Source organism: Gracilinanus agilis, chromosome 1, assembly GCF_016433145.1.
Source record: "Gracilinanus agilis isolate LMUSP501 chromosome 1, AgileGrace, whole genome shotgun sequence".
Classification (NCBI taxonomy): domain Eukaryota; kingdom Metazoa; phylum Chordata; class Mammalia; order Didelphimorphia; family Didelphidae; genus Gracilinanus; species Gracilinanus agilis.
In genome coordinates, this window is record NC_058130.1 from 34160923 (window position 1) to 34177045 (window position 16123).

The 16123-nt window shown below is 44.1% G+C and overlaps 1 protein-coding gene across 2 annotated transcripts in view; it reads right to left on the reverse strand.

Annotated features, from left to right (window-relative positions):
- Positions 1–4618: 4618 nt before the first annotated feature.
- LMOD3 (leiomodin 3) overlaps positions 4619–16123 on the reverse strand; it is a 17939-nt gene continuing 6434 nt past the window's right edge. For both annotated transcript variants that reach the window (XM_044661440.1, XM_044661368.1), the window contains one exon: positions 4619–5454. In XM_044661440.1, coding sequence (XP_044517375.1) covers positions 5428–5454 — 27 coding nt within the window. In that variant the 3' untranslated portion in view covers positions 4619–5427. The remainder of the gene's footprint in view (positions 5455–16123) is intronic.

Genomic DNA, 16123 nt, shown 5'->3' on the forward strand with positions numbered 1-16123 from the left:
ATAGACATAAACGATAGAAAAGGATTCTATAATGCGGGTTTATACGACTTTGCCGGACAGCAGACTCGCTCTCTGGGCACGAAACGCTTCCCTCTCCTTAGTGGGGCGCCTCATGGCGTGAAAGCCGCCTCCCAGCTCGTATTTACACAGGAAATCTGGGTGTTCCGGCCTTTCTGGTGATGCTGCGGGTCACGCTTCGGGGTGTCGAGGAGCGATCACTGGCACGAGTTACACACGAGCCACGCAGAGTGTTTGCAGTACTAGAAGTCAGTATGAAACAAGTCTCAATAGAAATAGAAGGCAAGAATAAAAAGTCGCCATTTCTGGCCTTTTCTTAAGCACGTGCTCTCTCTGGCCTCGGAGGAAAACCCTACTGCGCAGCCGCCTGGGACAGCGGCACGTGGGAGGCCTGCTCCCAGGGAGACTCACTAAGTGGTTAGGGGCGGAGCTCCCCAGGCAGGCCTCTTCTCAGGGCTGCTTCAGCTGAGAGGTGCCCTGGTGGTGGGGGTGGGGAGGCCGTACTGCGGGAGGCGGAGCTCAGCGTAGTGAGGAAGCCCCCTCCAGCGGGGCTGCTCGGTCACCCGGGCAACGAGTGCCTTTTGGGGGCAGCTGGGTGGCTCAGTGGGAGAGAGCCGAACCTGGGGATGGGAGGTCCTGGGCTCAAGTGTGGCTGCAGACACTCTCTAGCTGGGTGACCCTGGGCGAGTCACTTTACTCCCGTGGCGCCCTTAGCGCTCTTCCGCCTCGGACCCATCCCAGTCTTGGTGCCGAAACAGAAGGGAGGGGCTTGTAAGCACGTTTAAGAAACGGCTGCCCTGCCGCAGTGTCTCTCCTCCAGCCCTCCACGATATCGTGTCACGGCTCTTTACACACCGCGCCAAGGCTTCCAGCCGAGGCGCTGACCAGAGTCCCGGACAGGAGGGAGGCGTCCGGGGGCAGGATCGTGGGGGGCGGGACGGCCACACGGAGCCAGGCTCGATTCCGGGCTCCTCCCGGGGACGCCATTTTAGCCAACAGCCATGTTTTATCCGAGGCTGCTCTGCCTCTCGGACCCGACCTCTCCTCGAGACACTCCCTGGGTGTCCCCTGGGCGTGGGGAGGTTCTGGAAACCCGGCAGCGCGGAGGAGGGCCGGACGGTAAAGAGGGTGAGCCGCCTGGTGGGCGTGCGGAGAAAGCGCGTGACGTGTGCATGAGTGCGTGTGTGCGAATGGAAAACCTGTACACCAAGGCGGATGCGTGCACTGATCGTGTAAACACGCACAGATCCACGCGGAGCATCGTGGCTCCATGTTTGCCCATATAGTGTGACATATTAATAATGTATATGTATAAAATGACCAATACCGAAATCGGCTTTCCCAAGCCTTTTCCGATGTCTCTTAGTGCTAACTAGCCCCTTCCTGTTTTTATATAAATGTAGAAAGCAACATCGATTGTACTTAAGCCACAGAGGAGGGCGGAGGAAGTAAGTCCTGCCTCCACCAGGACTTTCATAACAGAGTTCTCCTGGAATTGAATTCTCTGTGTCTCTGTGTCTCTGTCTGTCTCTGACTATCTCTTTGTGTCTCTGCCTCTGACTGTCTCTCTGTCTCTGGGTCTCTCTGTATCTCTGTGTCTCTGTCCGTCTGACTATCTGTGTCTCTGTCTCTCTCTTTGTGTCTCTGTCTCTGACTATCTCTGTCTCTGTGTCTGTCGGTATCCCTGTGTCTCTGTCTCTATCTCTGTCTCTCTGCCTCTCTGTTTCTGGCTCTCTCTCTTTTCCTCCCTCTCTCTTTCTCTCTCTAGATATATATGTGAGTATACACATAAATATGTGCATATGTATATATGTGTGTGTGTATATCTATGTCTATAAAGTATTAATGCCATTAAAAACAAACCCTCACCTTCCCTCTTAGAATCAATCCTGTGTATTGGTTCCAAGGCAGAAGATCAGTCAGAACTGGGCAGTGGGGGTCAAGTGACTTGGCCAGGGTCACACAGCTAGGAAGTGTCTGAGACCAGATTTGCACCCAGGACCTCCCATCTCCAGGCCCGGCTGTCTATCCACAGAGCCACCCAGCTGCCTCCTAGGAATACAATTCTAAGCTGGAAGTGTTTGGTGGTCCATGAGTCACCCCACCTGGAATGGAGGTGGTGCATGAAGGTGAGTAGGCTGAGTCCGAAATGGCAGGTTGGTATCAGAGTCTGGAGGACCCGAGGCCGGCTCCACACCCCGCCAGGGAGTTTATTAGGAAAAGGGCCCATCATTTCTTAGTGTTCCTTAATGACAGTCCGTCCTACAAGAGGAGAAGGAACTAGGAAGGGGGACAGATCTATTCTGGATCTGATTCTCATCCAAAGAAGGAAATGCGAGCAGACACGACCCAACAAGGCATCTTAGACTGTGATAGAGAAGAAGAAAGTGGGGGCTGTCTGATGGGAGCTCTCCATGGAGAGGATCCCACGGCAGAGAGTTCAGAGCCTTTTCTGGCTTCCTTCACATGCCAGCTCCAACCTGAGCTTCTGCCAGCAGCTCTCCTTCCCTCAGCGCAGATCCCTTCCCTTTCTCCGGTCCCCGATCTCGATCCGTCCCTTTCTGGTTTGTACGATCTTATTGGTGTGGCTGAGCTCCTGCAGAATCGGGACTGTTTCTTGGGTGGGTTCTGCTCTGGCTTTCTTTGCGTCCCTAGCGCTCAACACAGTGCTTGGCACCTAGGAAGCACTTCCTGACATCTCCTTTTCTCAGACATGTTCCTCTGAGCACCGAATGGCCAACCAACCACCTGCCGGCGAGCCATCATCAGGGGGATCATTTGGGGGGTATCAGACGACACAACTGGAAATCCCTCCAAGGATGACATTCTAGGATTTCACTCGACAGTAGAAAGCCATGGAAGGAGCACTTGGCTGTGACAGTGACTACTGTAGCATTCAAGTGAGGAAAAGTAAGTTTTATATTATTGGGAATGAGGTAGGTTAATTGCTTGTGCGTGAGAATTTATTCTGAATGATCACCGGTCATTGAAATACCAGCTCCGAACCGGATACAGGATTAAGTATTAGGGATACAGATACAAAGATCCCTCCTCTCAAGGGAGTTATATTTTAAAGGAGGAAAAAGGGAATCCATATCTAAGCACATGTAGACTTTATATAAGGAGCATCCATACCAGTTATTTATGGAGGAATATTATTATGGGAGGAAGGGTACTAGCCTTTGGAGCTGGAGGTTCAAGAGAATCTGCAAAGGCTTCATATAGAAGCTGGAGCTTCAGTCCTAAAGTAGGATTTCATAAAGTGAAGGGCAAGGAGGGTATTCCAGGTGTGACAAGTAATGCAAAGACCCGGACATGGGAGATGGACTTCTGGGTCAGCACTGAGGGGAAGGGAATGTTGAACATCTCAGTGCCCTCGATCTAAACTACTTTATTACATTTATAACAAGTTAAAGTATTGCATCAAATAAAGTAGGGATTGACAAAATAGAGAAAGCTCTATTCTTTTGGCCTTCTAGAGGGAAGAGAATAAGCTGGAGCCTAGGAAAGCTCTGTTCATCTGATCAGTCAGCAGGACCAAGAGAAAGACCACAGAAGGCACGTCTCAAATGCCTGCTTGTGGCTTCTGAAATAGTCGGGTCATGGCTAGGCTCCACGTGGGCTCATCTCAGCTCTCTCAAGAGTTGGAGGCACCAACTTCTACGATTTTTACTCTGCCAGATGGGAATTGGTCTCTCCTCTTTTCCAAGAAATGAATCAAGTCTGAAACAAGGGGATTCTGCCCCATTAGTAGACAGAAAGTAGCTTTCTCCATTCTATCAATGCAACTCACTGGGGCCCATTTTCCTTCCAAGAGCTGAGTGGGGGAAAATGGTGGACTTTGCTTTCATTGTTCCAAACACCTGGGATGAGAATTTCCACTAATGACAGCAAATGACTAAGTAAGCAGGGTCCCGCCGATAGGACAGACTTGGAAGGGCCATAAGAAGAGGGCTAAGGAACATGAACATTGTTCTTGAGGTGGTGAGGAACCACTAAAGAATATTAAACTGGAGGGTGTCATGACCAAGGGTGAAATTTTAGGCAGCAATCCCTTTCACAGTGGATCATGGCATCAACCTCAGCTAATAGAGTATCATCAGAAAAGGGTTACTTTCTCCTCTTTCTCTCTCCCTCTCCCTCGTTCCCTCTCTCCTTCCCTCCCTCCATCCCTCTTCCCTCTCTTTGTCTTTCTTCCTCGTTTCCTTTTCTTTCTTTCTTCATCTCCTTCCCCACTTTCTTTTTCTCTCTTGCTCTCCCTGCCTCCTCCTCTCTCTTTCTCTCTCTCCTTCCTTCTTTCCTTCCCTCTCTCCATTCCTCTCCCTCTTCCCTCTTTCTTCCTCTTTCCTTTTTCTGTTTCTCCATCTTCTTTCCCACTTTCTTTTTCTCTCTTGCGCGCCCTCTCTCTCCTTCCCTCTTCCCCCTCCTTCTTCACCCTCTTTTTTCTCTCTTTCTCCCTCTCCACCCCCACCTCACCCACACAAACACACACAGACATACAAGACACACACACACACAAAAGAAAAACACTCAAGGGCCTTGCTGTTTCCTTGGCAAACTAAAATTTTACTTTATGAAAGAGAATGCATAACAAAACAAATAAATTGTACTTAGATATTTTATTCGTCAAAACATTTCTCTCCCTCAAAATATTACATGATGTCTTCTACTGACTCCTGGACTTTAAAGGAAATTTGCTGCAGGGAATTTTATATATGCAGGTATTTTTTCCTTCCTTTTGTGTGTGTGACCCTCATCCAGCAATGCTTCATGGGTCAGCCAGTATTGGTACCATGGCCTATGCTGAATGTGACTGCTGCTTACATATTCAGAATTTTACTTAGAGTATTGTTGAGAGAGAGTGAGGATGGGAGACAGATGACCCTGTGAAGTAGTCCAGGGGCTAAGTCTGATGCTGTCACAGATCAGCCCTTTCTGGACATTCGAAGCTATTTTAGGGACCTCACCAGAGGCCCACCCTCATGTTCTCACAAATGTGGCAGAGAAGGCAGGAGGAGTGATAGCAACACCATAATTAATGTTTCTGACATATTTATTGGTAGAAAGCAGTATCCAAGACAACACAATTCAATGAAGAGATTAATAAGATTTCCACTTATTTTATGTTCTGGAAATGTTACTCTATGTTTCAACTAGGTCACCAAAATACACATGAAATAAGACAATCATACCCCCAAGAGATTAAATTTTGAGGATTATTTACTCTCCACCTCCCACAGAAAACCCTCTTTTGTTTTGTTCAAACACTGATTTTAACAAATGCCACTAGTTGTCATCTGCATGGTTCCCATGTCCAACACCAAGATTCTGAAGAGTGGCCTTCGATATGCTTTCCAGCAATGGTTGTACATTTCTTTTTTCTTGTTCTTCCGGATGATTCTGTGTCCCTTATGCCAGTTCTTTGGGTAGTTGTACCTATGGTGAAAAAAAAAGGGGGGGGAGAGGGAGTGTAAGCTAGGCAGGAGACCATTAATATTGGAAATGTATATTTTTCTTTTGTTTCAATCTCTTCATCTATCAAAAGGGGATAATACATGCTAGTCCCTACCTCCCAGGGTATATTTGAAGATCTGATGACACCATAGGTCTATCTGTGCTAGCAGGGACTTTAAAATAATTCAAGTTGGAAGCCAAGCCTGGGGCATTTTGTGAGTACTTATTGGGAATTAATTGGTAGAGGGTGAAGTTGGTGTGAGATCTTTGGAGAGGAGAAACATTCTTCTTTACCTTCTTTGAGTGGATTTATGTGGTACCCAGGGGTGTGCTGGAACCATCTTAAACTGGCTCCTAAGAATCAAATGTTGAACTTTCAGTTGTAAGTATTCATACCTTGCAAATAGGCAAATGCTAAAAATCAGGGATTGACTTGTTTTGATGATTGTCTCTACTTTAAACAATGCCGATTAATTTAAAAGTGTGTCATACGCTCTGAGTTGGTTTTTTCCATAGAGCCTAAATTTTTACCAGCACATCTCTGGTGGTACCAAACTTTCCTGGGGATTGACTTTAGACAAGTGGAGACAGACAGACAGACAGACAGACAGGAGACAGACTTTCAACTTGTCTCTACTTTCCTATTTCTCTTTCTAAACTTTAAGGAATTTCTCTTTGGTTGAAAAGGGTTGTGTTAAATTACGCTCATCTAAAGAAAGCATTCACTCCATGTATTTTCTGGTCCATTTGAATCTATTTTTCTCCTCTCCGTTTTGCATGCTTTATTCACTATTTGTGATGATCTTTTATGTAACTAGCATTTGGTAGAAAAGAATTAGCCTTTGAGCGTAAACTTGGGCGCACTCACATGCACACCTTGCAGAAATTGCAAAGCGCTATACAGATTTGATAGCCACATATAAATGTAGCTCTGATCATTTTGATGCAACCCATAGAAGGGGCTCACTCCATCCTCTCTCCAGCAATGTCACCAGCTGTCCAGGCTGTTAATGACCATTGAGCCAGCCAACCAGTGGTCTAATCCCCCAGTTACTGGAAGAATTCAAACTAGATGAACAGCTGTCAGGGCTATGATAGAAGCATTCACGCTGCTGGCAGAAGACGCTTCCAGTTCAAAGAGTGCAGAATTTTAATGGAATGTTACATCATCCCGGCTGGCCTGATCCTGAATGAAAGCTAGGTTAAAAAAACAAAACCACTACCAAAAAAAGAAGGCTGTCCGTTGTGCTGTTCCCGTGTTACAGTCCTTGAAGGCAGACAGGGACTCTCTTGGTTTTGTCTTTCTCCAGCTCTTGACTCACCCTGGCTGGGCAGAACAGGGCCAGTTACTCAGCCTCTCCAACACCCTTTAACAAGCTACAAGACACTGTTCTGCCCTGGCAGAGGGAGTTTCCTCCTCTGGGAGTTCCTTCTATCCATGGAGTCAAAGGTTCAGTTTCTCTTCTCTTCCTTATTCCCATCTGCCATATGGGATTGGATTCCTAGAAAATAATTGGACTTGGAATTTCACCGGAGCAGGGAATTTCTAATGAGGAAACTCCCTTTGTCAATGTAGATAGGACTTCCGCTCTGAAATGTGTCATTTAGGGGGTGTCCCCAGGCATGTTGGGTGACATTTCCCTGAACGGCTTTGACTTGTTCTGGGCTGATTGCTTCACCTCCCCCAGACTCAGTTTCCTCAGATGTACAACCAGAGATGCTTGTAGCTCTAGTGTACACCTCACTGGGGCTGTGGAAATTCAGGCCTGCCTTAAGTATTAGCTATTATTTTTGTTATCTTACAGTCATGATGACAAAGCATTTTACTCATGACAACCCTGCCGAAGAAGTAGTGCTACATTAGTATCCCCATTTTACAGAAAGGGCAACCTTTTGAGCTTGGTGTGTCAAAATTCACCAAAAAACTGAGCAACACTTGGGTGGTGTGTCCCTTCGAGAAAAAAACATAATTTCGGATATTTTTAGTTTAACAAAAATGTATAATTGTGATATATAACTATTTAATAAACCAAAAACTAATTATTTAACTTGCTTGCTTAATGACAGTTGTTTTGGCCTACAGGGCACTGGCACAGAGTGTCTACACTACACTATACTACACTACAGCAAATGTTTCATCCCCAGGTTGCGGCCCCGTGACTTCTCTGTATGTGGCTGTGTGTGATCGAAAATGGCTATGCAGGGGTGTCCTGGGTTCACCATCAGGGGCTTTAGAGAATTAAAATGACTTCTGTGGAGGCCGTGAGGTGGCTCAGGGGATTGAGATCCCAGACTAGAGATGGGAGGTTCTGGGTTCAAATTTGACCTCAGACCCTGGGCAAGTCACTTCACCCCCCTTGCCTAGGCTTTACTTCTCTTTTGCCTGGGAACCCATTGATTCTAAGACAGAAAAGTAAGGGCTTAAAAGCATGCCAGCCAGTTCTCAGTTTGTAATTCCCTGAGAAAATACAGGCTTCTGCCGTAGAACCAATCAGAACGGCACATCAGTCACATGATTGGGGATATTGACTCTAAGCCAACTTTTTTGCCCTGCCGCCCCCTTTCCAGAAAAAATATTCCTTAGCTCCCTGGAAATTAATTTTTAAAATTTTAATAGCAATTAATAGGAGAGATAAATGCACCTGTGGCCATTATTGCCTCCCTGGATCGCTGCAGCACCCACCAGGGGGCGGCAGCGCCCACTTTGGGAATCTCTGGTCTAAGCAATCACCCTAATGCAAATGTTAATAATATGGAAATGGGTCTTGATAACGACATGTAAAATGCAGTGGAACTGCTCGTTGGCTATGGGAGGGGAGTGGGAAGGGGAGTGTCACCACGGAAAATTTTCTTAATAAAATTAAAAAACAACAACAATCAGAGCAGAAAACTGATTGGGGACTTCTGCAAGCGTCGGACCGGGATATTGCTAGAATCAAAGACTTGAACGCAGCGGGCTGACTTCAAGCCTTAAGTAATGCGAGCACACGTGACCAGAAGCCCCGCCCTTCCGCCTGGGCGGGGTTACTAGGAAAGGGAGGCTCTAAAAGAAGGGAGCGGGAACCATTATCCGACCTCATGTAGCAGACCCAGTAGACTTGCGGTCAAGGACAAAGGAGTTTGAATCCCGTCTCAGACGCTTCCTGCCTAGGTGAGCTCAGCCTCCGTTTTCTCATCTCTAAAATGGACGTCATCATAGCATCTCCTTCACTGGGAGAAGCAAATGAAAAAAAACCAAACCAAACACGAGTAACATTCTTTTGCAGCCCTTAAAAGGACGAGGAAACATGACTGGCTGTTATGAAATGTAATTCGCTCTAATCACTCGGACAGCTGCAGCAGCCCGGGCTTGATCGCAGTTAAAAATACGAAGAGCACCAGCGTGCTGCTAGGCGACGGAAGACCTCTGGCTCCCGAAGGAAGCCGGGCCGGGAGCCGCAGCAACCCGACACCCCCGGGCTCTGCGGAGGTGCCCAAAGCCCCGGGAGCCTGCGGCGGCAGCTCGAATAGAAGCAGGGCTGACGCGGCGGTTCCCAGGCTTCCCAGATCTGGGCTTATTGAGTCGAACCTCCCCATTTTACAGAAAAGGAAACTGAGGCTGAGAAAAGCGAGGCGGCCTCGGAGCCGGCTCCCCTCCTTCCAATCTTGGGCCTTCTCTCCGCCGTTCTTAGCGGCTCCTTCTCCCAAACGGAGTCGGGCACTGCCCAGGGATTGGCGGGGTCCTCCATCCATTGCACGCGGTACTAAAGCACACCACGTCCTGTGGGGGACAGACAGCTTTTGTGATATTGGTCGAGGGCAGTAACGTCTGAGACAACCGGAGGGGTATTCGTTTTGCGTAGTGGTGGTACGGCGGGGTACTGCAAGACACATGCTATTTTAACGATTTTTTAATTTTAATTTTAGATGAGTTAAATTAACTTGTCTTTTATTTTAATTTTAATTAACTTAATTTTTAGGTTTCATTTTAATTTGGGGCTAATTTAACTTAATTTTTATTTTTAATTAGTTATATTAACTTTATTTTCAGTGAGTTAAATTAACTAATTTTTTATTTTAAAATAAATTAATTTTTGCCTTATTTTAATTTTTAGTTCATTTGACTTAATTTTAATTAGTTACATTAATTTAATTATTTTTAATAAATAGATGTTAACCTCTGTTCTTTCTACTCTGAACTACAAGTGCTGTTGGAATTCTTCTAAATTTGGTGCCTTCTTGAGTTCAGTACTTTGAGCAAGAGACCTGTTTCCTATCCTAGTTGCAGTTTATAGGACAGGTTCCTGCACTCTTAGGCAAAAAGAGTTCTTCTCGAGTCCATCCCCCTCATTTGGCATATGAGGCCCAGAGAGCAGCAACTTCTCTGATGTAACCCAGGTAGCAAGAGAACTGACCCAAAGTCCTTTAACTCTCACCCAGTCAAAGGCTTTTTCTATGATTATTCCATACTGGATCTGTCTCTTGGAGGGGCTGCCTGCTGGTTGGTTTGCCTGTGAAATTCCTGCCTATTTTTTTTTTTTTAACCCTTACCTTCTGTTTTAGGATCATACTGGTTCCACAGCTTCTAAGATGGAAGGAATGGTTCAAAAAATAGGTGGTTGTGCTGGCAAATGTTTAATAACCAGCTCTTGGAGTGAATTACATTTAAGAATACCTCAAGAAAAACGGCATACCCAACACATTTTTTTTTTAATTTTAAACCCTTAACTTTGGTGTATTGACTTATAGGTGGAAGATTGGTAAGGGTAGGCAATGGGGGTCAAGTGACTTGCCCAGGGTCACACAGCTAGGAAGTGTCTGAGGCCGGATTTGAACCTAGGACTTCCTGTCTCTAGGCTTGGCTCTCAATCCACTGAGCTACCCAACTGCCCCCCCCCCCCAACACATTTTTAAAGTGTAATCTGCGTTATTGACAAATTGACCAAAACAAAACAAAACAAAAAAATCCAACCCTGATTTGTAACGCCTGCTTATTTCCAAAGTACAAATGCTTTTCCTGAAATTTTAACTATCAGCTCTCATAGAACCAGTCTGAACTGGCTCGAGGCATACTCCTTCGAGGGTCATTTCAAAGGGCATCCTGGGCTAGGCTCACTCTGATTTTTCTATTAGCTTCTTTCACAAACCCATCTCGCTCTCCCAAAGCTGTGATACAGGCCAAATCAGGTTTCCTCAGTATTCAAGGTCAGCTGGAAGTCACAGAATTTAGGCAGAAACAAAGAATAGAACTCCACGATTCAGACCTGATTCACACAGGAGGGAGAAAAGTGGGATGGGATGGACAGAGCTTCTTTCTATATTGCTCCTAATTACACACATTCCCTGCTGAGTCCCTTAATATATCCCATATAGCTAAGCAACAAAAAGAATAAAGAAACCAGCTTGTCCTGCTTCATGGCAAGAGAAAATAGAAACCTTATGCTCCAGGTCATGATCACCAGGGCTTTAATTAGAAATCCACTCCACAGACAAAGCCAGTACTGAAATGGCTTTCCCCTCCTCTCCTCTCTCCTCCTCCTCCCCTTTCCTATCTTCCTTTCTCCTCTCTCTCTCCCCTCCTACCCCCTCCCCTCCTGTCTCCTCTCCTCTCTCCTGTCCTTTCTCCTCTCCTCTCTCCTCTCCACTCCTCCTCTCTCCTTCTCCCCTTTCTTATCCTCCTCTCTCCTCTTCTCTCCTCTTTTCTCCTCCCCTTTCCTCTCCTCTTCTTTTCTCTCTCCTTTCTCCTCTCATCTCCTCTAAATAAATGTTCCCTATTCTTTTTCCTTCCTTCCTTCCTTCCTTCCTTCCTTCCTTCCTTCCTTCCTTCCTTCCTTCGTTATCTTTCTAATGGGACCATCCACAATTAGACTTCTTGATTTCTGCTCCCTTTTGCTGAATGTTCTTCCTTCTCTTGCCTTTCCTTGGTTTTTACTCTTCTCTGCTTGTTTTCATGGCTCTTCCCTTTCTTCCTGACCTCGTAACATGGACATTCCCTAAGAGTCTGTCCTCAACCCTCCTCCTCTCTCAGCCCTTCACTCATTGGCAGTCCCTTTCACACTTAAGGCTTTGTCTTTATACCATGACTCCCAAGCCGATGCCTCTAGCCTGTTCAACACATCTCTAGTCGCCATCATGCCATTTTTGGCTGGATATCCCACTTCAAATGCAACGTATCCCAAACAACACTCATTAGCCACACTCCCTTCCCTCGCATCTATTTTCTTCTCCAGCCTCACTCTTTTTGTCTATGGCATCCTCATGTTCTCAGACAAGCAGCCTCCCATGTGTGGACTATTGAGGTTATCTTTGACACAATGAAAATGACAGTCAGAATGTTCCTGTGGTTTCCTTCAAGGAAAATGACTTTTAGAATATGGAAAATTGAACAGAAATGGTCAACAGGGAGTTGAGGGGCAGCTAGGTAGCTCCGTGGATTGAGAACTAGACCCAGAGCTGGAGGGTCCTGGGTTCAAATGTGACCTCAGACACTTCCTAGCTGTTCGAGTCCCCTGGATGAGTCACTTAACCCCCGTTGCCTAATCCTTACTGCTCCTGTGCCTTGGAACCAATATATAATATTGATTCTAGGATGAAAGGTAAGGGCTTAAAAAAAACCCAGAGGGAGTTGAAACCCAAGATGAGTGGGATGATAAGGGAGGACCACTTGTAGAGGGATCCTGTGAATGACATCTTAGGGTATGGAAAGAACAGACAGATATAATTCTGAGTTGTTACTGGTGATAGGTGATAAACTGAGATGAATTCAAGGGGCACTATGGGGCTAGAGAAGGACAGATGTTATCCAAATCTCAGTAAACCATGAAGGATCAAATTCTCAAACAAATGAGCTTGATTTGGGTTCCTGGCTAAATTCCAGAATAATGGTTCCCAACCTGGGGGACGGTGGATTTACTGCAAAGGGTACAGAATTCAGGAATAAGCAAAACTACTTATGGTATCCTGAATAACGAATGCTATATTTACACACATATGTACACACACTAAAAACTATTTTTCAAATGTAGATAGATGCTGTCGTCAACCATAAAATTCAGTTTCCTTTAAAAGTAATAATACTTTTCAATAATGAACACACAGTTGGTTATTGTCACGTGTTTTGTCAATAAATGGCTTCTGGTGAACTAATTAGAAATTTTAAACTAAAAGTATCTTTATACTCAAAAACACGTGATAATCCCTATTCTAAGATGTATTAGTAGAGGGTTGGGAGGCTCAGTGTTTGGAGAGCCAGGCCTAAAGATTGGAGATTGGGTTCAAATCTGGCCTCAGACTGGCTGTATGACCTTGGACAAGTCACTTAACACAGTTTGCCTCAGTTTCCCTCATCTGTAAAATGAGCTGGAGAAGGAAATGGCAAACTACTTCAGAATCTTTGCCAAGAAAACCCCAAATGGGGTCAGGAAGTGTTGGACGTGACTGAAACGACTGAACCATAACAAAATTCCACCAGTCAAGCCAGGGTGAAGGAAGTGACTGAAGAGCAAGTGGAAGGTATTTGGTTCAAGCCAGAAGCCCTTCAGACAAAGCAGAAGAAGCAGACCCAAGTGTCTAGGGGGAAGAAATGAGAAACAAGGCATGTATTCTACAGCAGGGATGGTCTGCTTGGCTTTGTCTTTCCTTTGGCCCCATCTTTGATCAGCAAGGCAAAGCTGTGTCCTGGCTCTCTAGACATTGAACCAAGGCCAACAATTTGCCCCCTTGTGGTTCAGAAAACCCTCTGGATTAGGAACATGGATAAATATTGCCCAATTTTATTTGTAAAATCACTATAACTTTTCAACTGCACCTTGAAAGGAAGCAACTTGAGGACTACTCACTACCCTCTTTCTTTTGAAAACATTTTTACTGATGACTTTTCTTTTTGCATCACCTTCATTTCTGAACATGTCTTTCCTCCTCTCCTACTTAGTGAACTATCTCTTGTTACAAAGAATAAAAAAATGAAAGATGGTGAGAAAAAGGCAAAGCATCGAAACTCGCTGAGACCTGCAAAATTGGCAATCTATGCAGTGTTCTAAACCTATAGTCTCCACCTCTACAAAGGAAGAGAAGTACGTTTGCTTATTTCTTTTCTAGGAACTAAATTTGACCATTATAGTTACTTAGAATTCAGTATCTCTTGACTTTTCCAAAAGAGAAAACCCTTTGATCTGGAAAATAAGGCATATTACATCTTGCTTTATTGACCATAAATAATTCTTGCATGTATTAATATCCTATTTAAGTGAAATATTAGGCTGCCACCATCTAAACCTTTTAAAGGAGGGTCATGTAGATTTTGCAGCTGGCTACATTATTCGATCTCAGTGCTTTCAATTACAGTGAGTTTTTAGGCAGGAAATCCTAATCTGTTCTTCTCCATGCTCCAAAAGAAGCCCAATGATGTGGAAATTGATTTACAGTTAAGAAGGAGAGATTTCAGTTGACCATCACTTTGATAGAATCCTGAAATGGGCTGGAATAAGGAAGTGACACAGAAAGATGTGTCTATAAGGAATAGCTACTTGGCAGATTTGTGAAAAGGGGAGAAAGGAGGCAGCTGGATGGCTCAGTGGTTGGAGAGTCAGGTCTAGAAATGGGAGGTCCTGGGTTCAAATCTGGATTTAGACATTTCCTTGTTGGGTGACCCTGGGCCAGTCATTTTACCCCCACTGACTAGCCCTTACCACTCTTCTGCCTTGGAATCAGTATACAACATTGATTCTAAAATGGAAGGTAAGGGTTTTTTTTTTTTTAAAAGAAAAGGGAAGAAGGTGATCAACTCACATCCAAAAAAATAGTTAAATCTCTAGTATTCTCTCCAGAGATAGGTTAGAATCATCTTAACTTTGTAAGAGTCAATCCCTCCTAGGACTAGACCAGAAATTTCCCCATTAAAGACTGCACTGTCTGAGAAAAGAGTAAATATAGCAATTTGTCATGATGAGCTAGGCATGACCTTATTTACTTGTACTGGCTTTTTGCCTCCGTGTGTATAGACTGAGTGATGCAATGAATGAAAGCTAACTTGGAGTCAGAAGATCTGGTTTCAATAATTAGCTTCAATCATTAGGGAAAGCACTTCAAATTCCTGGGTGTCATTTCCCTTCTGTGTAAAATAAGGAAGCTTGTATAAAATGATCTCACAGGTCCCTTGTCCAAATCTTGAAACTATGATCCTGTCTCGATCAGAGACAGAGGTGAATTGGAAAGATAAGAAGAATGGTAAATTGATATTATTGGGGCACTACAATTTTGTATGTAAATAGAAATATTTAAATAGAAAATAAAATATTTTTGTATTGGGAAGAAGCTAAATGTTTTAATAATACATTCACCAGCTATATTTCTTAACGCTTATAGGGAAATTTTATTTTAAAATAGAGGGCTCCCATGTTATAATCTGGAACCTTTTTATCAATTATATTTCCCGACAAAATCACATATGTTTGGTTATTGGATTATAAGATTATAGAGTCGTAGGTTCTTAGAATTAGAGAGGAGAGAGACTTTAGATTTGTCAGTGTGGCAACCCCTATGCTTTCTGAATGTGGATATCTTTCCACATCAAGTGATGGCCATCATTGTGATAGTTGTCATTTCTCTGCCTGCCATCTATATCTGTTATTAACAAAAACAGATGAGTGTCAAACTGGAAACTGAGCCAGGACATTACAAAATAATGTTAAGGAAGGGGTATTTTCTCTGTATGTAAAAAAATACAGAACTTTCTGAAAATACAATAAAATCTCACTACATTTGACCTTTCTAATTTCATCAGACACTGAGCTAAATTTCTACATTATCTAGGCACAGGTGGATTGCTAAGGAAGTGAAGAAAATAGATCTTTTTGGTCTTCCAGCCCTCCTTCTATCTCCTTTCCAATCCATCTTTGCACCCAATTAAAATCCTAAATGCATTGCTGTGATCATATTACTCCTTTATTCAAAAATGTTTAGTGGGTCCTTACAAGCTTACTAAATTGACTTCTTTTGTGAGTTTTGGTCCTTGCATTCAATGCTCCTACACAACCTGGCTTCAGATTATTTTTCCAGTCATACCTCATACTACAACCCTGCCCCCCCCTTTGGCATGTTCTACTGGACCACTTTGAGAACCTTAAAGTATTTTTTCAGCGTAAGTTGTTATGTTAATAACATTCTTCCTTGTATTACAATAATGTGTAGAATAGTCCCTTCTTATAAGATTATAAAGCTCTATGAGAACAGGTTTGGAGTCAATCTATCCTTGAATCCCCAGTGCCTGATACTGAACCTTACATATAGAAGTTATACTCAAAGATCTGAGTTCAAGTCTTAAGCTTTGCCACTTACTGTCTATGTGATCCTGGGGAAATTATGCCACCTTTCAAGCTCCCTTATTTGTAGATAGATGGATAGATAGATAGATAGATAGATAGATAGATAGATGATAGATAGATTAATAAATGAGCAAATATGTAGATGAATGAAAGATGAGCAAATAAACAGATGGATAGATGAATGAATAAATAAATGTGCAAACAGATGGAAAGAGAAAGAGAGAGAGAAAGAGAGGAGAAAGAGAGAGAAAAAGAGAGAAAAAGAGAGAAAGAGAGAGAGAGAGAGAGAAAGAGAGAGAGAGAGAGAGAGAGAAAGAGAGAGAGAGAGAGAGAGAAAGAGAGAGAGAGAA